The sequence below is a fragment of the Anolis sagrei genome, chromosome 2 (genome assembly GCF_037176765.1).
Source record: "Anolis sagrei isolate rAnoSag1 chromosome 2, rAnoSag1.mat, whole genome shotgun sequence".
In the NCBI taxonomy this organism is placed as follows: Eukaryota; Metazoa; Chordata; class Lepidosauria; order Squamata; family Dactyloidae; genus Anolis; species Anolis sagrei.
Window position 1 is genome coordinate 180,454,026 of NC_090022.1, and position 25,319 is coordinate 180,479,344.

Consider the following 25,319-nt stretch of genomic DNA (forward strand, 5'->3'; position numbering starts at 1 on the left):
GGGCCGGACCAGAGTAATGGGTACAGAATTAAAAGTGCTGATGTGACAGGTGATATGTCTATGACTATAAAACATTCATATAAAATGTTCAGGAATTTTTTCCATGAATAGATATGTTATTTTTGATGTAATAAAACGGTGTACAATTGGTTATATAAAGAGACATTATATGCACTGTTTTCTGAAGGTACAGTATTTGTATAGTTGAAGTAAATAAAGAATACTTCTGACACTAAAATAAATGAAAGAGGGTAATGCTCATCTGTTGCTATGTGGAGAAAAGTCATTTGCAGACTTATTGAGGGGGAAATGACATATACATATTTTTGACTTGTAAGTAAGGCCCAAAGTTGGGAGCTTCAGGGATAGGTGAGACCATGATTGAACATGCACTCATGTGAACACAGAGCTAGTATAGTGTGATTCCTTCCTTTTCTAACCATTGAAAGGGGGAAGATCCTATATTGTGTTATTGAGAGGCTGGGATGAATGGGAAAGGGGAAGAATACCTTTCACCTTGTGCCATAACTTGCATGGATATAGATAGAGTAACAGATGTACCCCATCACTCCGTATGTTTATGCTTAGTAATGGTCTTTAAAATAATTATATGTTTAACTATGAACTGTTGCAAACATTCTTCCCTAACCTTGATAACCTTTAAAAGTTTCCAAACTTTTAACGCTGAGGGCCAGTTCATGGTCCCTCAGCCAGTTTGGGGGGGGGGGGGGCAGACTATTGTTTGAAAAAACAAACAAACCCATGAATGTATTTATTATTCTGGGTGTCTTATTTGTAGTGCAAAAAACCATAAAATAACAGTATAATATACAGTAGAGTCTCGCTTATCCAACATAAATGGACTGGCAGAACGTTGGATAAGCGAAAATGCTGGAAATAAGGAGAGATTAAGGAAAAGCCTATTAAATGTCAAATTATGTTTTGATTTTACAAATTAAGCACCAAAAATCACAATTTGCAAGAAATCATCAGAAAAACAGTTCAATACATGGTAACATTATGTAGTAATTCTGTATTTACGATTTTAGCACCAAAACATTTCAATGTATTGAAACAGTTGTGGATCCAGAAGGAAGGCACTGCATTGCATAATACAGAACACTGGATGAGCGAAGGTTGGATAAGCAAGACTCTATAGTATAACTGAACATTTTTAACCAATATAAACATATCAGTCTTTCAATGGGAAATATGGGCCTGCTTTTAGCTGATGAGAGAGTCAAATTAATTAGGATTGTTGTTGTGTCTTCTAGTCATTTCAGACAATGTGTCAGTGTCTGGTGGAGTCTCCTTCTCTGGAGGTTTTTCAGGAGAGGTGGCATGGGCCATTTGCCGGGAGGGCTTTTGATTGTGGCTGGAGTGGAGGGGGGGGGGGCTTATAATTGCTGCTTGGTGATCCTTTTTTCTTCCCAAGAAAGGCAGCCTTTTTGGAAAACTCAGGGTGGTGATGCAGGACGAAGGCAGAGCGGAAAAGAAAGGGAAGGAGGCAAGCCAGGCAGGCTCTCTGCCTCCAGGGTCTACCCTTCACAGCCATGCATCATCAGTGATGGTGGCAGCAGTGAGCATCTGGGGCAAACAGGGCAATTGGGGATTCTTCCTTTGCAGATAAATGAAAAGTTGTATGGGAAGAGAGAGACATGGGACCACTGGAACAGGATGCCCAAGGAGAAGGCGATGCTTAATTGGGGCCACCACCTTAACGAAGGGAGGGAGGCCTGGAGAGAGGGCTGGTGGAAATTTGAACTGGGGCTACAATTGGCCCCCAAGCCGAACTTTGAACATGCCTGCCCTTAGATTATCCTACAGTTCCAGAATTTGGAGCATAATTATGATGGTGAAAGCTGATGGGAATTGCTAGTCCAAAGGATCTGGAGGGCAATACCTATATGCAATCATAACCTGGAAACAAGCTTTGTTGAACATAGTGGTGATCTCTGACTAAGCCTTCTTATCTTGATGAAGGCATAAGCAAAATTATGAGTGGAGGTCACCTATGATCCTGTGACATGAATCTTGTCTGTTAGACTTGGTTGGAAAGTACATTTTAAGAATGATTTTCAGATCAGAATCTACTGTATTTCTGAGAAGACTGAGAACAGAATACTGTATATTTTAAAAGGATGTTATACGAGCACTTCTAGCAGAAGTAGAAATTTTAAAAGGTGCAAAGTTTAATGGGCAAATTAATTAATTTGTTTGGGACCCAACTTTAATAGGCAAGTACTAGCATTAGGGGTATCCACATTATGTTTTGGTTCCAGCTGTGTTACTGTAAAAGAAATTACTCTATTGTAATTAGGAAAACGGATAAGAAAAGAAAAATGGTTAAAGATAGCTATTCCTGCTAACTGTGAATGAAAGCTTTGTTTTATTGAATGATAGAAATTCCCTACATCATGTCTTATTTTTGGAACTAATTTAAACCCCTGGTGGCGCAGTGGGTTAAACCCCTGTACTGGCAGGACTGAAGACAGACAGGTCGGAGGTTCGAATCTGGGGAGAGCGCGGATGAGCTCCCTCTATCAGCTCCACATGTGGGGACATGAGAGAAGTCTCCCACAAGGATGGTAAAACATCAAAACATCCAGGTGTCCCCTGGGCAACGTCCTTGCATACAGCCAATTCTCTCACACCAGAAGCGACTTGCCATTTCTTAAGTTGCTCCTGACATGACCAAATAATAATAATAATAATAATAATAATAATAATAATAATCTTAGCTTAGTTCCAAAAATCATTGAATTGGAAGAGACCACAAGGGCTATTGAGTCCAATCTGTTGCCATGTAGAAAGGGATTAGCACTAGGATAGGAGACCACAAATGAATAGAATGTAGTTTTTGTTTGGTTCAGACGAGGGAACTGATAAGACCACCTCTGAGTATTTCCTGCCTAAGAAAACCCTATGAAGTTCATGGGGTGCCATGAGTTTATTGGTGATTTCAAAGTACATACACATACGAGTAGTACCCAGTTTTGCAGATATTTTGAAAAAGAGTAAATGTCTCTTGTTTCAGAGGTTTTGTAGAAATAGCTGTATTTTAAAATATATGTATGGTTTAGAGAGAAAAACTGGGACAAAAAGGCTTTGACATGTAACAAAGGCATAAGCATAATTTTAAGAGGAATGGGATAGATGGGGACCAGGTGGCTACATGTGGAAATGTAGCTGTACTTTAGAAGACCATTTTCATGTTTCAGCTAACCTTCATTTGAAACCCCTCCTGATTCATACTAGGATTTCTGTCGCTGAGTCATGGCAGACAGAAGACCAGAGAAGTCATGTGAACAAGCATGTGAATCCCTCAGACAGCAGGATTACGAGGTGGCGGTGAAGCACTGCACGGAGGCCCTTTTTTCCCTGAGCCAGTACCCTCCTACTTATTTCCCAGAAGCATGTCAGGCTGAAATCGACCGCATCAAAATAGAGAGTCTTCTCTATAGAATCGCTTCTTCTTTACAACTCGTGAGTGTGATTCTTTCAGTGGAATCGAGTGAAAATATGTATTGTATGAGCAAAAAATGGGAACTTAATGAATTTTTTGACATCACACTGCTAAGTAATTCTGAGGAAGCAGTTCTTTGTGCCTTGACCTGCTTGGCTGTGTAGTTGAAGTGAATGCTATGCTTACATCTTGTGGGCATATACCATATGATACAGTCCTGTATGGAGAATGAAAAACCTTCTAATCTGTATTGTTCAGCATTCCTGATTTAAAATAATGGGTGTGTTGTGCCTTCATGGGAATAAAACTAATTTAAGAGAGTAAAGATGAGGTGGATCCATTTGCATTGTAGTTGTTATAATGATTACTTCAAAACAGGAGAGATGAAGGTTGGAAAACAGATTGGGCATTCTAGTTAGGTATCGGATGGAGATAGTAGAAGATAGTGTACATCTGATAGAAAAATAATTGCTTGTGCAGAACATAGAATCATAGCATAATAGAGTTGGAAGAGACCACATAGGCCATAAACAATCAAATTACCCCTGACAGATGGTCATTCAGTCGCTGTTTTTAAAAGCCTCCAAGAAAGGAGCTTCCACCATGCTCTGGGGCAAAGAGTTCCACCTCTGATCAGCTCTTACAGTCAGGAAGTTCTTCCTAATGTTCAGGTGGAATGTTTGCTGCAAGTGTAGATTTGATCTGAACTCATGATAGAAGAAAACGTTTTAAGCATCTAGCACTTATCTAGTAAATTAATCAATATTTGAAAATGTTGAAAAACAAGCACTTTGCAGGTTAGTGTTGTAATAAAATAATAATTATAAATATTTCAGGAGATAATGTTCTGGTGCAGAACTGATTTTAAGAACTATCATAAAAGCACTACAGTATATGCTCATGTGTAAGTGTAGAAATTTTAGTCAAAAAACCAATCTCCCAAAACTGGGTTGAGTTACCCATGGGGCACTGTATTTATTTATTTATTTATTTCACAGTTTTGTATACCGAGCTTCTCAACCTCGTTGAGGGACTCAGCCCGGTTTACAGCCATAAAAACATATACATTCATTAAAATATCATATATCACAAATTACAAAACAACTTTAAAAACACTAAATATAAAACTACAGTGGTCAGTCGTCCTAATAAGATGGATCTATATCCACTTCCATCCAGAGTCCTATGGTGTTGTCTCATTCCTCGAAGGCCTGACTCCACAGCCATGTCTTCACCCGTTTCCTAAATGTTAGGATGGATGGGGCGGTTCTGGCCTCCAGAGGGAGAGAGTTCCAGAGTCGTGGGGCCACCACCGAGAAGGCCCTGTCCCTCGTCCCCACCAGCCGCGCTTGCGAGGCTGGTGGGACCGAGAGCAGGGCCTCTCCAGATGATCTTAGTAATCTTGATGGTTCGTAGGGGAGAATACGTTCGGAGAGGTAAACAGGGCCGGAGTCGTTTAGGGCTTTATAGGTCAACACCAGCACTTTGAATTGTGCTCGGAAGCTAATTGGCAGCCAGTGGAGCTGGCATAACAGCGGAGTGGTGTAAGCACTGTAAGTACTGCACTTTCACCTTTATAAAAAAAAAAAAGAGGAACCATCCTCTGAGTACCACCTTTACTCTCTTGGTGCTGTGTTTGAGAAAATACACAAAAAAGTGCCCACTGCAATTTTTTTGCATAGGCATTCGAAAAGGTCAGTGTGGCACTGTGACAGATAAAGTAGAGAGAAGCCAGTTCTTTTTTAAGGTTCTTTCAGGATGGACTAACACCACTCTACTTATAGAAGGGAATAGTTCCTTTTGTTGATAAGAATTAATACTGTACTTTATCTTTTATCAAAAAGGAACCATACCATTCTCAAAATAGACCTTTCTGTATGCCTGGGTAAGAAAATGGCCATTTCAGTGGCCAGGGGCAGTGCTGACTTTTTCCTCCATTCCAGGAATGACCCTTTACATATCCAAGGGCCATTTTATATCCATAATTTTAGCCCCAAACCCCACCCTCAACTTGTACACAAAGTCTACTTGTACACAAGTATATATGATAATTGGGAAATATGTTACTAAATATTTTCTTGGTGGGATATTCTTCAGATTAAATACTCGAAATAGCATTTATTAAACATATAAAGATAATACAAATTCTTAATGTAGATTTTATACACCAGTTTTTATACCAGAATTTTATTTGAATCAGATGTAAGAACTGCATTGATACCATCAGAGTTACTTTTTCACAGTACAATTCCCAGACTTCTACATGTAGCTGTATAGGCTATGGGATTTTGGGAAATGTAGTTCCAATTAGTAACTTTCTAAGTTCTGAATTTAACCCATTAGGAATGTTATATTGCTGCAGAGGGATGTAATTTGCACAGTGGTCAGGTAATTATCAAGCAATACATTTTAATTTTATAGAGTTTACTCACACACATGTCTTTGTTTCTAGCACATTTTAACTGAATGAAAAGCATTTTCCTGCTTTTATTTTAGATCTGGATAGGTGGGGGCCTGCAACAGAATAAAAGTGTAGGGCACACTAATCAGTCATCTGATTAGTTCAACCCCCATCAACATAATTAGATTTCATTTAACATTTTGATATGTTCTTGTATTACTCCCTTCACCACCAAGATCCCTTCTATGCAAATCATGGAGTTCCCTCAGGCAAACAAATTTTCCTTCTTTGTGAAAGGTACATTTTTGGCTACATGAGGATGAAATCACTGAATGTAATGGGATTAAACCTCTAGTTTAATTTACCATCTGTAATTTTGTGCATGTCCAAGTGTGCATTTCAAATCCCATTGAAATCAGCGTGGTTTTCATACTGTACTTAGAATTACAGTAAGTTTATTGCAGAATGCATAATATTTTCTACCAATTTGTTGTAATTTCTGTTTAAGCACTTAAGAAGCAAAGATGTATTTTTAGTGGCTGTTGTAGCTAACCATCACTTTTTTTCTTTGTGCAGAAAAACTATGGGAAAGCAGATGAAGACTGTAGGCATGGTATGCAGATTTAATTTAATTGTTTAATAAATTTGTGGCAGTGTGACAGATCTTTGAAATTATGAAAACACTCAGGCAGTATATCACATAATTGTTCAAGGCTGTTAGGAATTGTGGGAGTTGGAAGTCCAAAACACCTGGAGGGTTGAAGTTTGCCCATGTCTGGTCTAGACTGATTAGTAGTGTCAATAACAGCTCAGTCGCATCAGTGGCAGCTTCCTGGAAGCAGTTGGAGCATGGTTAAGATCATAGCTCCAATAGTTACCGGACCTTAAATTATTTAGGCAATCTCATCCTTGTCAGCCTCCCCAACTGCCCTTTCCACCTGTTTTCTTACCTGGTGGTTGCTAGATTAGGTATTTCATTTGCCACTTTTATTTCACATTGAGTGGTTTTTGTCAGCCTCATAGTAATGCTTCTCATTGTTTTTTTCAATTCTCCAAATCTGGGTCAACTTACCCAAGTTAATTCATGGTTAAGTTAACTCTTACAGCAAAAAAGAGTTAATCTCCTTCTTGGAGTAGCAAAAGACAATCCCCTGGTGTTTTTTAAAAAACAAGCCCTACCCCCCCCCCCCCCAAACTCTCATTTCCTGGCACTACTTTGGGCCTTTTTAAATGTCTGGGTGGAAAAATGGTGGCCAGGAGTAACCGATACTTTCAGTTCTCCACAGAATGACCCTTGGCTTATCCGTGGATCATATCAAAATCGATAACTCGGGTCCTAAAATTTTCCCTCAATTCATACACAAGGTTGACTTATACATGGTTATAAATGATATTAATTTCTGTGGCAATTAATTAATCTCTTGATTTGTCGAAGGTTTTCACAGCTGGAATCACTGAGGTGTTGTGTGGTTTCTGGTTGTATGCTAGAACCAGACAACACCACCATCTCTTGATTTCTGACATTTATCAGTACATCAGTTTTCAAATCAGATATTCACTTCTCTGATTAGGATAATATTTCAGATTGAATGAGGTATAGAAAATGAAACGTGATAAACAAATGAGAGAAAAGAAACTGGAATAAACTAGAGTTTGGAAGAAGACATTTTATAGTACCGTATATTCTGGCATATAAGACTATTTTTTAACCCAAGAAAATCTTCTTAAAAGTCAGGGGTCGTCTTACAAGCGGGAGTTGTCTTATATGTGGGAATAGTCTTATGCACAGGAATCGTCTTATAGCTGGGAGTCGTCTTATAGAGCGGGTGCTGAAACTTCCAATCTGGATTGGAGAATCTGTGGTTGCTGCATATTGAGGGGGAGCTAAAAATTGGCAGTGGCTGCCGTATGCAGCGACTGTATGAAAGCATTAAGGGCGATGCTGTACAAGTATGGTAGAAGGAAATCAATTCATCAGGATTTGTGGACTTAATGTGGTCCCGATGGTGAGGTGAAGGGACGCCTCATCGGGAAGGTGTAAGTGAAGGACGGAGCAAGCTGCAGGCGTCTGGGGCGCCCGGGGTATGGAAAAAAGAGTTAGAGTGGCTCTGGGCCCAGAAAAACACAACTCTTTTACCTGTCTGGCCCTCCCTTGTATCCTATTACCGTACCTCCTCCTCTGGCTCTAAGATCTCGCGCCTGAAGACTGCAGTGAAGTGGTGCAGGTGCGCAGGTGCGAGGTCTGAGAGGCAAAGAAGGAGGCACAGTAATAGGAAAATTACTATATTGAAATCAAATCTGATGCTTTTAAAATTTTTATTTGGTGTGCGTTGGAAGAGGGGTAGTCTTGTACAACGAGTATATCCCAAACTCTATATTTTTATTGGAAAAGTTGGGGTCGTCTTATATGCCCAGTCGTCTTATATGCTGGAATGTACAGTACTTCTTTTTTCAGGAGGGAAGGAGACATGTCATTGTCACGTTCATGTCTACTCAGAAATATGCTTCATTGAGTTCAGTGGGTCTTATACCTGGAAAAATGTCTATATACACTTCATGGTATATCTGTGCATTAAGGCAAACTTGGGTGGTTTGAATTAAATATTTCTTGTATTGCCTCTTTTGTTTGCAGTATTGGGAGAAGGTCTGGACAGGGAAGGAGACACTTTCCGTGCAGTGCTTTGCTGCATGCATCTTAAAGGAAAGCTGCAGGTTGTATCGAATGCTCTTTCTAAATCACTGATGGGTGAATCACTGGTAAGTCACAATTGATTCTGCCTCCTTAAGTATTCATATACTTTAATAATATGGCTCTATCAGCAGGTGTCAGGTCTATACCACTTGTTGTATCCTGAGCTTTCAGAGATATTGGCAAATTAAAATAGCCAGATATTTATAGGGAAAGAGAAACATGACTTTCAGCTTCATCCATGACTGAGGCAGCAGACTGGCAGATGTTTTACATAAGAAATGCTTGAATTTCAAACATTGGTTATTTCCATCAAGTTGCAAAAATAGCTAATACCTGAGACATGTTTATTTCTGTTTTTAATACTATATTTATCATATCTGAGATGGAATGTTTATAGCATATGAATACATTACCTGAGTCAACTGATTAGGAAGGACCTCCTTATCCACTTGCCTGTATACTAGGTATACCTGAGATGTCTTTCTTCAGCAACTGCTGCTGATTAATGATGTAAGGTTTATAGCCTACTCCTTTTTGGTATTGTTTAGAAAGGTCAAACTATTTTTCTTTCTGAAGTTTTTTATCCCTATTGCTGGGACTTCTACTACTTTAAATCTGAGTTTGACATACTAATCTAATATAGTGATTATAGAGTGGCTGTAACCTTGAATTGGTTTTGGTTTGAGGTATACTGAAGAAAAGCTTAGTATCTTTAGATACAGGACCTACCAGGAATTCTCTTTATATTCATTATATAGCATCACATGTGTTGGTACAGGATTAATACTCTGAAAGGTGATGTTAAGTATGTTATCATCAAAGAACTTCATCACAGAAAAACATAAAAGATGATTTTTTTTCTGACAAGTAGCTGAACATGAAAGCTTAATTCTCTTTTAATGTTCAAGGCTGTGTTTTCAGGCTTCTGTTTCAGGAGTGTTGTGAATCTACTTTAGCTTTTATTCTAAACTTTGAAGGTGCTGGACTAATTTGGGGATAGGGTTCAATATTTTGAATGGTTCCTTAAAGTGCAGAATAAAATCCAAAGTGGATTCATCACACCTGGATATGGAAATTGCCCACAGCCACCATTTTAATTTGCAAAGGATTCTTCAAAAGGTAAAAACACAGCTTTAGTCCCACACATGATCATCGTACATTTACTTTTGTACAGGGTAGTTCTAATAAATTTTTCAGGTTTCCTCATGCTGCCCTGGGTTGTCCCAGGTATAGATGGCAGGCGTCTTATTTTGGAAGGAATTATGGAAATTGTCTTGTGCAAGTGGAGCCACTTTCCCTTAGCTCTGGAAGCAACCAACAATCCTAAAATATTAATTCTACTACTTGAAAAACACTTTAGGGTGTGAACTAAATCATGTAACACTTTATTACATTCTTTATATTTGAAATATTTAAGATGTTCATGCAAGCTGTGTATTAGATTTGCATTTTCGTCATATTCTTGGGGTTTAAAATTTGTCCTCTGTGGCTAGAACATATCAGTTTATATATTATTCTAAGAACTAGAAATGTCTTGTCCTTTGACTGATGTTTATGAGAAGACATTAATTGCATGCAGATTCAGAATACGTTTCTTGTCAAATAAAGACACTTTGCTTTTAATGCTAAAGCTTGATAGTATATTTTTACATACAGTAATATGGAAGTGAAGTTATTTAACAGGGTGAGTCAGCATAACTTCCTTTTTTCAAAACTTAATAAAAGCCATTGTATGAATCAGAATTTTTTAATTTTTTTATAATGTAAGTGCATACCTAAAGTTTTGTTTTACGTAGTTTTGAAGATCAAATTAGGTAGGTGACGTCCCCCATTCTCCATTCTCCATACACTGAGTAAACTGATTTCTGGCATTTGTCTTGATTCTTGCCAGCATAGCAGGCATTAGGTTGGCAATTTCTTCCTGGATATTGGTCTTCAAATCTTGTAGGGTCCTTGGACGGTTCACATAAACACGGGATTTCAAAAAGCCCCATAGAAAAAAAATCACAAGGGGCCAAATCTGGAGAGCGGGCCAGCCAAATCCGCTCGAAAAGTAGGTCTCAACGGCAAAAGCATGCTCCTCACTGTTCCAACGCACGATGGCAACTGAACTGTGTCAGAACAAAACTTTATACTCCCGCCTCTCAAACGAGACCACTAGCGCTCCGCTACGTCTTCAACCGGCTGAATGGCGCGCATTTTAAAAAAGGAAGTTATGCTGCCTCACCCTGTATATTGTTCCATTGTCATTGTACGTAAGCTCAAAGGATTTACTTATATCAGCTCAAAGGATTTATTTATATCATATGTAATATTTCAACTGTGCTAAACAAATGTTATCAGGGAGCAAGTCTAAATGCAACATGAATTGTTATATTTTATGTGGGTAACAATATAACTTGTAGAAATCCCCCTCTAGAGTTGGATGAATAATGTGTCCCTACCAGAAATGTTTCCTCTGGTATTAAGTGATATGTCCCTACTGGAAATATCTACTCTGATTGTATGACAATTCATTTGATCCATGTGTTCACATTGGCTGCATCAAATAGTTTTCTTTGGTTGCATCAAATACAGCAATTAAAAGGATCACCCAGGGTGGAGCTGTATTTGAGCTCAAGGCTCACTCCTTTCTTTCAAGGTTTACCAAGTAATGTTTGTCTGAGAGGGCCCAAGTTTGAAGTTTTCACATGTTCTTGAACATTGTGTTATCAGTTTTTCTAAGGTATCTCAGTGCCTGGGAGAAGCATTTTATTAGGAATAAAAGAACAATTTGTAGCAAAACAGACTATAATGAATGGAATAGACCATAAATGCATTGCACAGAAATTTGTCATATTGTTGTGATACCAGACAAGTATGCAGCTAAGTTCTGAGTTTAAAAGTATACTACTGAGAAGAATATATTACATCTCCAGGAAGCTATTTTATTAACTTTGTCAGGGAAAAATAGGAAAAAGAGCTTGCTTTTTACCAAAAGTTAACAGGTATGATTACATTTTTTTCTTTGCAGAACGGGATGGTAACGAAAGATCTGACAAGACTCAAAACACTTCTTGTTGAAACAGAGGTAAGAATAAGCACAGTACTGAAAAAAAAATCCCTGGCATAACCTCTTTTTGTTTTGTGCCAGGGCCTAATAAAGGAGTATATTTTTAATCGAAGGATTTTAAAAAATCATAGCAAAAGAACACAGAAAGTGTGTAAAAAAAAGAATTACTGTAGCTACAGATCAGGCAACTCATTCACTGCTGTTACATTTTTTGAAAATACTATTTTTCGTCTCACATGTAATTAGGATATTTCTTTTTTGTTCCTTTTAGTATCAAAAATAATCACGTGAATGGAACACAGTCCAGTTCTTCTGTTATTTAATGAGACCAACCCCTATTACTATCAAAGTGACAAATATTTGTGGTAACCCCATAAAAGTTTAAAATTCATAATTATCACTTTATGTCTAGCAAACAGAGTTGTTTAAATTAAGTTACCTCTATATCAACCAGTTTGTGTGCTAAGAGCATCCTTGGAGGACATCCTCCTGGCACTTTATCTCTCTCACTCATCCCTCTCTCTAATATTTGGCTTTTCTCATGACATGGGAATCAAGGTGCCTTACAACAAGGTTAAAACAATATAGCACTAAAAATATCAAGGGTTAATTGTAGTGTTCTACTATGTTTTATGAACACATTCTTCTAGGTTTTTTAAAAACTGTCTCTGGCCATCAAGCCTGTGTTCGAGTCAGGTCACACCTATCATGCAAAATCACCAAAACAGATAACTGGTGACACCGAGGCCCAGGGAATCCGTCCAGAAAAGGATTAGGTGGGGAGCAAGGGAAGAGCGAGATCACAAAATTTGGAACTTTAGAGCCAACCTGGCAATAGGGATCTGTCACTGTTGGCAACTATCCTTATATGTTTCTGTGTTGGGCAAAGATGTATTTCTTTATAGTTTGTTAGTGGTCATAGACCATATTATTTACAGTAATTTTCTAAAATTTGCTGACTCTCCTGAAAAAAAGAATACTGGAGATGGAAAATATATGATACCTTCTGAAAATAACGTTAAAATTTGACATACTGTACGTTGTCTTTTAAAAGACCAAAGAAGCATTTCACCTCAATATTATAAATGTTTAATTGTTTTAAAATCTTGTATTGAACGATGTGCAAATGATTCGCTTTATAATTGCAGGCAGCTGCTGCTAAAGTACCCTCAGTATACCATGCTGAAGAGTTCGAAGAAGGTAAATTAAAAATATTTCATAAAGAGATTAAAAATGGATTTTTAAATGTTTTGTATGAAGGAATTTAAGTCATTTTCAGGAGATGACCAAACTATTTTTAATTACCGTATATTCTGGAGTGCAAGGCAACTGGGGCTATAAGACGACCCCCCCAACTTTTAAACACAAAATAGAGAGTTAGGGATATACTCGCCGTTTAAGACGACTCCACATTCCAGCCAGGTGGTTTCTTTTTCCTCTCCTCTATGCCTGGTGTGTGGTTGCCCCTGGGCTGCTTCCTGCGCTGCCTCCGGAAGGGCCTCCCGTGCTGCTCAGGCCACTCTCCTTCTTCTTGGCACCGGTCTCCTTCTTCCTGGCCCCACTCCACCACCATCGTGCCTCTGCCTCCCAGCCCTGCCAAGCCTCACGAGAAGCGCCTCTTCTCCCGCGAGACAACACTTGGTAAAAGAAACCACCATTGCTCAGGCTGCTCTCCTTCTTCCTGGTCAGGCCTTGCGAGAAGCGCCTCTTCTCTCACGAGACAACATTGGCATTGAATTTTGTGGCTCTAGATTATAATATGAAGTGGTTCTGGATTGGAATACTCTACTTTCTAAATTTAGACACTTTGCGCTAGATCTCACTTGACAAATGCTTCTGTTGAGGTGAGAGATCAGGATTTACTTGAATCTAGTGTGCCATGAAATCTAATGTTTACCTCAGTTTTCAAAACCCTGAAAACCAAAATAAATATTTGGTGCCGAATTTAATTCTCAGTAAAAAGTGCACTCTTTGTCATTTGGCCATTACATTTTCTGGCTGCTTAGGAAAGAAATAGGAAGGAAAGAAAAAGGAAGAGGAAGAGGGAGAGATGGATGAAAAGAGGATACAAGGGAGGATGGATGAAAAGAGGATACTAGGGAAGGATGGAAGGGAGAGAGAAAAAAGAGAAGGAAGGAAAGAAAGAAAGAAAGAAATAAAAGGGAGGGAAGGTGGGAAGGACAAAAAGACTCGGGGTGCCTCTTTCTGATGCTGATGATCCCCCCTTCCTTGCATCAGCCTCAACTGTGCCTTGATGGGCGCCATCCTCTCCCCGCCTATGCTGCTTTAGGAGGGCGAACGTGATGTAGAGCTGGTGGGGCAACCCTGGTGAGGTGGTGGGCCCTGGTAGTGGAGGAGACAGCAGCAATTTAGGGCAAGCAGGGAGTCTAGTGCATGCTTCTGCTGCCTCTCCTGTATCCATGTGCACCAGCCCACTTGCACTTTGCCATAGTACATGAATGTAATGCGCACCCCAATTTTGGCGTGGCCATTTAGCCAAAAAGGTGTGCCTTAAATTTCACGTAAATACGGTATTTGGTCCGCGCAGGGGAGCTCAATTGCCATTCTTAAATATCTCAGGACATATTTAACATACTTAGAGGTTCCTATTCATCGGAGGGCTTTCACCCTGGCCCGATGCCACGCTCTCCCATCAGTTGTACTCGAGGGCCGCTACCGGAAGATCCCTTTCCCAGAGAGACTCTGCCCCTGTGACTCGGGTCATGTAGAAACAATAGAACATGTGCTCCTTCAGTGCCCGTTCTACAGGGATACCCGTGCCAGGCTTATCTTACCCTTGATAGACAAGCACCCAGGCCATTCAGGACAATTTTATACCTCCCTGCTACTTGCGGATACTAATTCAGCTACAACCTACAATGTCGCAAAGTTCTGTGCAGCAGCATACAAAATCCGCCAGGGAATGACTAGTTCCAAAAGTCAACTGTGTGTCCAGTAATCGTCTTTCCTGAATCTACAATTTGGTGATGGATCTGGGCATTGTATGTTTTTACCCTGTTTCCCCTTCTGCTCCCTCACTCATATTGTGTTTTTAGTAGTTGTATTTATATTTTTAATGTACCAAACATGCCAGGTTTGTATGGAAACGTGACACTATTTCCTGTGCTGGTCAATGACCGAAATAAATGTTTTGATTTGACGGTATTTGGCTTTATTCAACACTTGAAATCAAACAAGTATCTGTTATTAAGGATTGTAGAATAGTGATGATGATGATGTTGTTGTTTATTTATAGCCCGTTTTTCTTCCCATACAGAGTCTCAAAACGGCTCACAAGTAAAAGCATGGCAAAACAACTTATATTATACAAATATTAAAACAATATTGAACATCATTAAGAGCATATAAAATCACAGCAGCCCCTGATGATCTTAATAACCTTCTTTAAAAGCCTGCCTGAATAAAAAAGGTGTTAACCTGTCACCTGAGGGATAGCAGGGAGGGGACCATTCTGGCTTCCCTGGAAAGAAGGGACTTCCAGAGTTGAGGGGCATCCACCAAGAAGGCGCTCTCTCTTGTTCCCACCAATTGAGCTCAAGATGGAGGTGGTACCGAGAGAAGAGCCTCTCCTGAAGACCTCAGGGCCTGGGAAGGTTCACACAAGGGGATGCGGTCAGCCAAATAGCCTGAACCTGAACTGTTTAGGCCTTTAAAGGTCATAACCAGCACTTTGAATTGTGCCTAATAACAGACTGGCAACCAATGGAACTGCTTCAACAGGGGATTGTCTGCTCCCTGTAGCCAGCTCTAGTGAGCAAACTGCCTGCAGCTCTTTGGACCAGCTGAAGTTTCCAAGCACTTTTCAGAGGCAGCCCCACATAGAGTGTGTTACAGTAATCCAGATGGGATGTAACTAAGGCATGTTCCATGGTGGCAAGATCTGGCTCTCAAGGAACAGATGCTGCTGGTGCACACGTTTTAAATGTGCAAAGGACCTCCTGTCCACCGCTGATACCTGGGCCTCCATGTTCAATGCTGAGTCTAGGAGGACCCCCAAACTGTGGACCTGTGACTTCAGGGGAAGTGCGACTCCATCCAGAACAGAATTTAACATTATAATTCCCTTTCAGGATCTCAGGATGGCTGGCAGTTTCGCCCCCCACCCAGGGGAGTTACAAGTAGTGAAGAGTACACATTATGCAAAAGGTAAAGTAGTATCTTGTCTTTATTTCCCAGTGTTGATTGGTAAATTCATCTATCTGTCTATCTATCTATCTATCTATCTATCTATCTATCTATCTCTATCTAGAGCAGTGCTTCTCATCCTGTGGGTCCCCAGATGTTTTGGCCTTCAACTCCCAAAAATCCTAACAGATGGTAAACTAGCTGGGATTTCTGGGAGTTGTAGGCCAAAACACCTGGGGACCCACAGGTTGAGAACCACTGATCTAGAGTGTATGTATGTTTATGTTTGAGAAAGAAAGACAATATTGGAGAACTTGCAGATACATAGACTGCCTCTTAAGTACCAGAGATTGTTCTGATGAAAAACAGCTTGTGACAATTTTATTTTACACTTCCAGAGAATTCTTGTTCTCTATTTTACCTTTGTACTATAGTGTGAATACCATATTCCATATTGTTACCAAGGGATTATGAAATATACTGTTCTAATTGGAACTAGCCATTCGATTCAGACCATACACATATTTTCTAAAAAGTATAGTATCTAATATGGCACACTTTAAATGAATAATATATTTTTTAAAAAAGCATGTTCTGTGGTTTAATGGCTTACTATAGTTCTAGGAGAGATCTGAAGAAGGAAATAATTTGTTGATTTCTGTGCTAGAAGATGGTTTCTGGATGGTGAAAATAGTAAGAACCTGGTATTTAGCCTCAGGCATTTGAGAGGGAATCATCATGATGTAGTGGTTTGAATGGTGGGTTTCAGTAAAGCCTTTGACAAGGTCCCCCATGACCTTCTGGCAAACCAACTAGTGATGTGGGCTAGGCAAAACTACAGTTAGGTGGATCTGTAATTGGTTAAGTGAATAAACCCAGAGCGTGCTGACCAATGCTTCCTCTTCATCCTGGAGAGAAGGGACAAGTGGAGTGCTGCAGGGTTCCGTCCTGGGCCCGATTCTGTTCAACATCTTTATTAATGACTTAGACGAAAGGTTAGAAGGCATGATCATCAAGTTGGCAGATAAATTGGGAGGGATAGCCAATACTCCAGAAGACAGGAGCAGAATTCAAAACCATCTTAACAGATTAGAGAAATGGGTCAAAACTAACAAAATAAAGTTTAACAGAGACAAATGCAAGATACTCCACTTAGGCAGAAAAAATGAAATGCATAGATACAGAATGCGGGATGACTGGCTTGACAGCAGTACGTGTGAAAACGATCTTGGAGTCCTCATGGACAACAATGAACTGACAATGTCATGCGGCAGCTTAAAAAGCCAATAGGACTTTGGCCTGCATAAATAGGAGCATAGTGTCTAGGTCCAGGGAAGTCATGCTACCCCTCCATTCTGCCTTGGTCAGACTACATCTGGAATAGTATCCAATTCTGGGCACCACAATTGAAGGGAGATGTTGACAATGTGTCCAGAGGAGGGTGACTAAAATGATCAAGGGTCTGGAGAACAATCCCTATGAGGAGCAGCTTAAAGAGCTGGGCATGTTTAGCCTGCAGAAGAGGAGGCTGAGAGGAGGCATGATGAGGGCCATGTATAAATATGTGAGGGGAAGACATAGGGAGGAGGGAGCAGGCTTGTTTTCTGCTTCTCTGGAGACTAGGATGTGGAACAATGGCTTCAAACTACAGGAAAGGAGATTCCACCTGAACATGAGGAAGAACTTCCTGACTGTGAGAGCTGTTCAGCAGTGGAACTTTCTGCCCCAGAGTGTGGTGGAGGCTCCTTCTTTGGAGGCTTTTAAACAGAGGCTGGATGGCCATCTGTCGAGGGTGCTTTGAATGTGATTTTCCTGCTTGGTGGTGGTGATGGTGGGGGTTGGACTGGATGGCCCACAAGATCTCTTCCAACTCTATGATTCTGTGATTCTATGAAAGGGATTCACTCTTGGAAGTTATGCTGCTAATGTAGACCATCTAATGGTGACTGTTTCCCTTGACCCACTTCACCAACTCATGGTGAGCTTTCTCTTCCTCCTACACCCTCTAGTTTTGCACAAAGGAGACACCACCACACAGAGTTGGTTACTTTCCAAATGCCTGGTTGAAGGTTAACTGTTAAGAAGTAGCTGCTATTTTGGAGTCATGCAACACTGTAATCCCACAGAATTGTTTTTGTGGATTTTTGCAAAAAGAGTCAGAGAGCCACTGGATATATACAATCATTTCATAGTTCTGGACAGCTGATTTGTGATCTGGAAGATATCTCTGTTGTATTAATATAAACCTGAAGTAAACAGAAATGACCACATGGTGTCACTATCACTCTAGAAAAATTGAAAAAATCATGTTGATCTATATCTACGTAGAATTTATATAGGGAGAAAGTGATATGTCCTTTTGTTAAATTTGTCTTGCTGTTAGACTATGTGTTTAAAATATGTCTATTTGAATTATTTCTATAATAATATTATTAATAATAATAAATATGTCTTGGTACATTTGAAATACAAATAATTTATTTCTTATTATGTTTCCCAGATGTTCTAAAATATTCAGAGCATATTTGGCTTAAATGATAATGTAGCAAAGAGCTACTTTAGATATGCAGTTTCTTATGTCATATCACAAATTACTTTGGAACGCTTATCAGGTTTCAAAACAATGCTGAATTCGGGATGCCAAATTCAGAGCCTCTTTGGGCATACAGCATTAGCTGCACTTAAGAAACAGTAGTTGGAAAATTCTAAACAGAGGGCTTAAATTCTTCAAAAAACTGTTATCTGGGAAATATTTGCAGTTGGAAGCAATAAAAGGTAATTATCTTTCTTACGTTGTATAGATTTTTAGAGCAAGGAATCTGCAGGTACGGTGCACAGTGTACTTCAGCACATTCCCAGGAAGAGCTAACAGAATGGCAGAAACGATATGCATCCCGCTTGATAAGGTTAAAACAGCAGAAGGAAAACAAACAATGTTTAGGAAGTTACATGGAATCCTTGATTGAAAAATGGATGAATTCTTTATCTCCTGAGAAAGTGGTAAGACAACATGAAACTACTTCTTACAATATTTGTATATGACACTAGCAGATAGCCTAATTTGGCACTCTACACTACATTTGATCAAAGTATTTAATCTCAAATTACCAGTTAAAATGTGTGTCTCTCATTCACCAATCAAACCTGACTTCTGTGGAAGATTTTGATAGATTTCATCCTGATTTTGAGCACTTGCCAAAATAGCTAAATAACTCAGGGTCTCCTTGGATAACTACCTCTTGGATCAGTAGTGAAACTTAGGAGTTAGTGTACTAGGAACAAAAAGTAGACAATGGTTCCTCCAGCACATCAAGAAAGTCGGCCCACCTATTGACTATTTTAAAAGCAGCCATTATATCAGCTCTTCAGTCCTGGGAAAGATCCTCCAAATGCACACATAAATGTACACATCTACTACTGCCTGCAGTCTCTTTGCCATGGAATAAGGTAGAGGGAAGACGGTGGAAGTAATGACTGCAAGAGCTCTGTTTACACACTGCTAAGAGGAAAGGAAGTGGGAATAATACATAACCCAGTTATTGTTCTGAATGTCTCTATCTTCTCAGGAATTTGAAGCAATGGTCAGAATGTGAGTGGAGCTGCTAGACCAGGCATTGTAAAAATGGCAGCCCTCCAGCTTTTTGGGCCTCCAACTCCCAGAATTCCTGAGGATTTAACAAGCTAGCTAGGACTTCTGGGGGTTGGTGGCCCAAACAGCTGGAAAGCTGCAGTTTGAGGATATCTGCTAGATTATGAGATGTCAGTATCACCACCATGTTCTTCATTCAACTTCCTCCTCTTTCATAGTAGGGACAATCATATGTGCATTTATTTAGGACATCAGGTATACAGCCTGCGTCAAATTGGATTAGTAGGTGGCCCGGTAACTTTCTTCTTTCCTGACTAATCTCATTCTGCCCATGCCTTGTATATATAATAAACAAGGACTATCTGGAAGAAGAAATGCTTAGAAGAATTACAGTGTAATTGTTTCTGGCAACATGTTACAATTACATAAAATGTTACCTATGACAAATGCTCTTTGGCATTGGTAGATCAATTCCAAAAAGCCACTGAAATACATGCTGCACGTCAATTATGGATTCAGTCTTCTTGAACTGTAGAAAACAACATGCTTTATGTTGTGAGGGTTGCCGTCTTGCGAGTGACTGAGGTTAGGAGCTGTTTGTTCTCTGGGAGAGGCATCTAGTAGTAATCCTTTGAAACTCTATGCTTCATCCTTTCAAGTGGTAAGAGTTTCATTCAAAAGCTGCTCAAAGCTAATATATATGGTTGGAGTTACACTTAAAATGTACCTGTTCCAACTTACACACAAATTCAGCTTAAGAACAAACCTACAGAACCTACCCTGTTCATAACTTCAGGACTACCCGTAACTTAATTTTCCTGTATTAAAGTTGACTTCAGCTCTTAGGTATACTTTGCAGTACAAGATATAAAGTGGTTGTTTACTACCCCAGATTCAAATATCACTGAAACTTTGCTTTTTGCTTTGTTTTGCTTTTGTATGACTTCTACCTGAATTATCTACGCATATAGACAAAGTAATAATGGATACAATTAGCTTGATTATTTTTCTTGTGTACATTTTGTTGATTTAGACAAAATGCACATTCTATAGTATTTGTCCTGCTCAGACATGGTTCGTTTTTTATTATGGATAGTGTCGAGTTATTCCTTCAACTCTGTTGTTCCTATATAGAATTCCTAACACTGATTTTCCCTCCTGTAGCTTAGTGAATGCCTAGATGGTGTGAGAGTTGAACATAACCCTGAACTATCACTTACTGTCACTACCAAAAAATCACAACAGATGTGGACATTTGCTCTTACATGTAAGGTAAGATTACCTTTTAAAAGATTTTTGTTCTTTTTAAAAAAGCAATTTATCATTTATTATATTGCTGGAATTGTGAAACTACAAGTGTTTGCATTTTACATTAGGAGCATTTTTGGTTTTTGGAATTCATATGATCATAAGGATGGAATATGCCAAGTTTAGATGGTTAGTTCCAGTAAACCATTCAAAAGATGCCAGGGATGCATCCTTTGAATGGTATACCACTGAGAAAACTCCTGCAAATGGAAGAGAAGAAAACAATTTTCACTGACTTCTGAAGCCACCAGTATCCTTCCTCCATTGTTCCAAGGTGTCTTCCACTTCCTTATAACATTCTCAGAGACAAACTGGAATGGAAGGCATATTCATATTAATAGAAATTGTGCCATCTTCTGCCAATGGAAATGGTTCATGGAATGTGAAGACTTCTGCAAATATAAGAATGCCTTTCTCTTTCAAGAGGGAAATGAAAATTCACAAGTATTTATATCCACATACTGTTACTGGTAGAAATTAAGAGAAGTGTGTGAATATGAAAGCAGTGATAGCATATTTATGCTTTATACCAATTGTAGAAAATGGTATTGCTACCCTGTCTCAGGATTCAAATGTTTGGCTATGAATTATAGAGAATCATAGATGAAGAATTAAGCTTTATAAAATGGTGGAATTTAGCATCTAATATGGTGAGCTTGTTATCAAATTTTATGCAGATCTTGAATCCACAAGCATGTTTTGTGCAAACCTTTCATCTTTGCAGCAGATGTAATGATCTTATACCTGGCCCATCAGTTATTAAGAATATTCACATTCCATGTTGGATGTGTTGGTCTAATAGTTTGGATGAAAGAAAACCCATTCAATGCCACATGGTTATTTACAGTGTTTTTTTCCCCCTAGCCTGCACGAATGTTGTATCGGGTGGCATTGCTCTATGATGCCCATCGTCCTCATTTCAGTATCACAGCAATATCTGCTGGAGATAGCACCACCCAGGTATCTCAAGAAGTTCCAGCAAATTGCCAGGAGTGGATAGGAGGAAATATGGCCCAAAATGGAATAGATCACTCTGTGTACAAAATCAACATAGCCTTTAGAACAGAAATTTTTGGGACATTTCGCCAAACTGTGGTATTCGATTTTGGGACTGAACCAGTTTTGATGCAACGAGTAATGATTGATGCTGCTTCAACGGAAGGTACTGTTTATGCGTTTTTTCAGTGAATATGCTTGCTGCCTGTATTACATTGCTTGTTTTGTTATAAGTTGTCTCCAGTATGTTGTTTTATTCTTATGCCGACACTCCTCAAGTTTCAAACATTGAAGTTATATATGACTCTTCGTTACAAATGGGAGTGAGACAAACGGGAAGTGTGTGCTTCTGTAAGCCACTCTGAGTCCTTTTTGGGAGATGGTGGCAGGGTATAAATGAAGTTTTGTTGTTGTTGTTGTTGTTGTTGTTGTTGTTGTTGTTGTTATTATTATTATTATTATTATTATGTGAGAGGAAAACTATCCTTAGGAAGGGAAATTCACTCCTGAAGAGTTATCATGGGGAAAATGTCTTCACTTTAGCTTTATCACCAGTCCTTGCTTCCACGACAATTCAAAACATTCAAAATCCAATTGTCGCAGGGAAAGAAAGTGATTTTCTGAATAGTGCCACAGACAGCAAAATAAACATTACAGGGATGTTAACCCTTCCCTATGCCATCCAAAACTTAAAAATATTTTTTTTGGCTGGCATTAACTTAAAAATGTACCTGTTCTGACTTACATACAAATTCAAGTGAAGAACAAACATATCTTGTTCGTAACCTGAGACTATCTTTGCATAATAGTAGTTTTCATGTTCCTAGCTCTGAAAATTCATAGGGACTTCTGATAAGACAAATTTTGTTTTTTAAAAACCAAGTTGTAGTTTCATTGTAATTTATTATAGTCATGTTTAAAACAGAAATACTTTTGCTATATCATTGTGATAAGAAAAATAATTTCTTTAACCTCTGTCTGATGCGAGAAGGCTGCATAATGAGATTGTAATTTTTTAAATTACTTTGATTATTCTAAACCCTTGCTGAGCATATAAAGGAAAGAAGAGTAAGAAAGAAATAAGGATAAACCAACAGATCAAGTGATACATAACTCTAATCCCCAAACCCTGTTACTGTTGTTTAAATAGTGATTGAAAGTTTTCCTTCTGGTTGCTGTATAAGTGCAGTGTTTAATTTTTTGCTCCTTAGTTTACACAGCAATTGTAAAAAAAAAACAAAACCTTGAGCAATTGCAGTTGGTACAAGGCTGGTGATACGTGGTCTATGTGTGTACAAGGATGCTGACAGCGTCAAATCGGATCTTGGCCATTAGTCTGAAGGCAAGAATGTTAGTTGCACAAAAAAGCATCCTTGTGTACCTGGAGACCCCAAATTGCCAGTTCTGTACCAAGTACAATGGCTTCAAGTGTATTTCCAAGTTTATTTCAAGATTTTGATTTTGACATACAAAGGACATTAGGCTAGCTCTGTTCCTCTTGAGCTGCTGGCTTGATTCTTGTCGATATGTGTTTTTACAAAGTATTTTTACAATTTTTGTCTGTATTTGAATAATACTTGTTTTAGCTGGACTTTATTTGCGGCATTTTTTTGGGAGTCCCAGTAGGCTGAGAGATAGTAGTGCCCCATTCTGTGTGCTGAGGGCCATGTGTGAGCTTTTCATGCCCATCTCAGTTGTTAAAGATGTTCTCATCCACATAAAAGCATTATAAAATAAAATCAGAGACTTACAATCAAATCAGAATAATGAATTGCAGAAAATAATATCACATTCAACAATTGCAAATTACAAACTGCAAAACTAAATGCTTGTCAAATCCGGGCTTAGCAGTTTTAACTACGTATTTTGAGGAATTAAGTTGTACCAGTCCACTGGCGTCCAGTAAAAGACCTAGACATGCGAGACAAGCTGCACATTACATTCTGACCACGTGTAATGTTAGGCCAATTATTCTTCATGACTCTATACATTTAGGAGGAAAATTTTGGAAGAACAATACAAATAGAGGACTGGGAAGAAATTTGGAACAGAAAACTAAAATACATGCATGTGATTTAAAAGAGAATTGGCTAAAGATGATGCACAGATGGTACATAACAAAGTGTTGGAAATGCGGGAAACATGAAGGGACATTTTATCACATGTGGTGGTTATGGAAAAAAGCAGAGAATATTGGAAAAGCATACACAAAAAGACGCAAAAAATATTGAACATAAAATTCCAGATATAGCTGGAAATATAGCTGCTTGGAATGACAGATCAGAAATTAGAAAAAAAATGTGGGGAAAAAAATCTGAACTTCATGATAACAGCTGTGAGGATTATCTATGGCAAAGTTTGGAGACAAAATGAAATCTCCACAACAGAACAACGGATGGTCAAAATATCAGAGATAAAAGCATAGACAGATTGACATACCTAATGTCAAAGCATCAAGGGAAATTACAAAAAGAAACAGATTGGAGTCTAATACATGATTATATGACAAAAGAAAATAAGAAGTAAATGATACAGCAAGAAGAAACAAATAACAGGGAAAAAACCCTCCCCCGGATATAGAGTGAAAAGGAGGGGAGAAATAGTGCAAAGAAGGAAGAAAAGAAGTTGAAAGATTAAACTGCATCAATGATGACCGAACGTCACACAACTATTTTTATTTTCTCTCTCTCCTTTTTTTGGTTAGTTTTTGTTTTGTCTTAGTTCCTTTTTTCCTTTTGTTTTTTCTTTCCTATTTTCCTCTTTGCTTTCTATTTCTATTAATTAAACTATGTGTGGAAAACCATAATAAAGATTATAGGAGGACAATTTTGCAGCAGAAGAAAGTAATTTTTCTTACTTGTTCTGTTTCCTGTGGAAGTCCATACTCATGCCCATGTGAGACAAACAAGCAATCATGGTGGAAGAAAAACACCTTTAGGGATAAATGGATGGACAAAGGCAGGTTTCCATTCATGATTTCCATTCATAATTTCTGCATTGCAAATTGCCAGCAGTGAATGTGCTTGAAAGTTGTAAAGTAGGTATTTGAGCCGCTATTGCAAATGATTGCATTGACTTGCTTTGAGTCTCCTTTGTGGAGAGATAAGCAGGGTATAAATAAACATAAACATAAGAATAAGAATAAGAATCATAATTATAGTTTGGCTTTCTGTTCTCGCCTATGGCAACAGGCAAAATATGCTGACCACAAGGCCTTTTCAGATGCTATTAGGAAGCTGGGAATGTTTTTAAAATCTCCATTTACTTAGGCAGACTTTACCAACTTGTGGCTCTCCAAATGCATTGTGCTGAAATTCCACCATCTCCAATCCTCTATTACGCTGCGTCAAGCAAAAGAACTTGACTGCTGAAAAGACAGAAAGAATGAAGTCAAATTCTATACATCCTGAGAATATTTTTTCTTTTACAGATACCTCAAAAAGGTTGTAATAATCTAATCTTCATGATCTTTTGAAACACAATTCAGTTCTTTGAATAATATAACTAAATTGTTCTCCAAATTTAACCAATATTAGATTTTAAACACAATTACGTTATAAGATTCAAATGCATTGTTTCCCTATGTAATCGTTGCCCACATTCATTTCAGGTTCCAGAATGGGGTGGGTTTTTTTTCTTTTTTCTTTGCCTTCTATATATAATTGTTGC

General features: G+C 38.7%; 1 protein-coding gene across 3 annotated transcripts in view; it reads left to right on the forward strand.

Annotated features, from left to right (window-relative positions):
- HELZ (helicase with zinc finger) overlaps positions 1–25,319 on the forward strand; it is a 135,043-nt gene that overhangs the window by 19,710 nt on the left and 90,014 nt on the right. For 2 of the 3 annotated variants that reach the window (XM_060763080.2, XM_060763081.2), the window contains exons 2-10: positions 3,259–3,486; positions 6,444–6,480; positions 8,500–8,624; positions 11,573–11,629; positions 12,760–12,811; positions 15,703–15,778; positions 18,559–18,757; positions 20,511–20,618; positions 21,519–21,816. In XM_060763080.2, the coding sequence (XP_060619063.2) occupies positions 3,277–3,486; positions 6,444–6,480; positions 8,500–8,624; positions 11,573–11,629; positions 12,760–12,811; positions 15,703–15,778; positions 18,559–18,757; positions 20,511–20,618; positions 21,519–21,816 (1,162 nt within the window). In that variant the 5' untranslated portion in view covers positions 3,259–3,276. The remainder of the gene's footprint in view (positions 1–3,258; positions 3,487–6,443; positions 6,481–8,499; positions 8,625–11,572; positions 11,630–12,759; positions 12,812–15,702; positions 15,779–18,558; positions 18,758–20,510; positions 20,619–21,518; positions 21,817–25,319) is intronic. The other variant, XM_060763082.2, reaches the window with a different exon arrangement.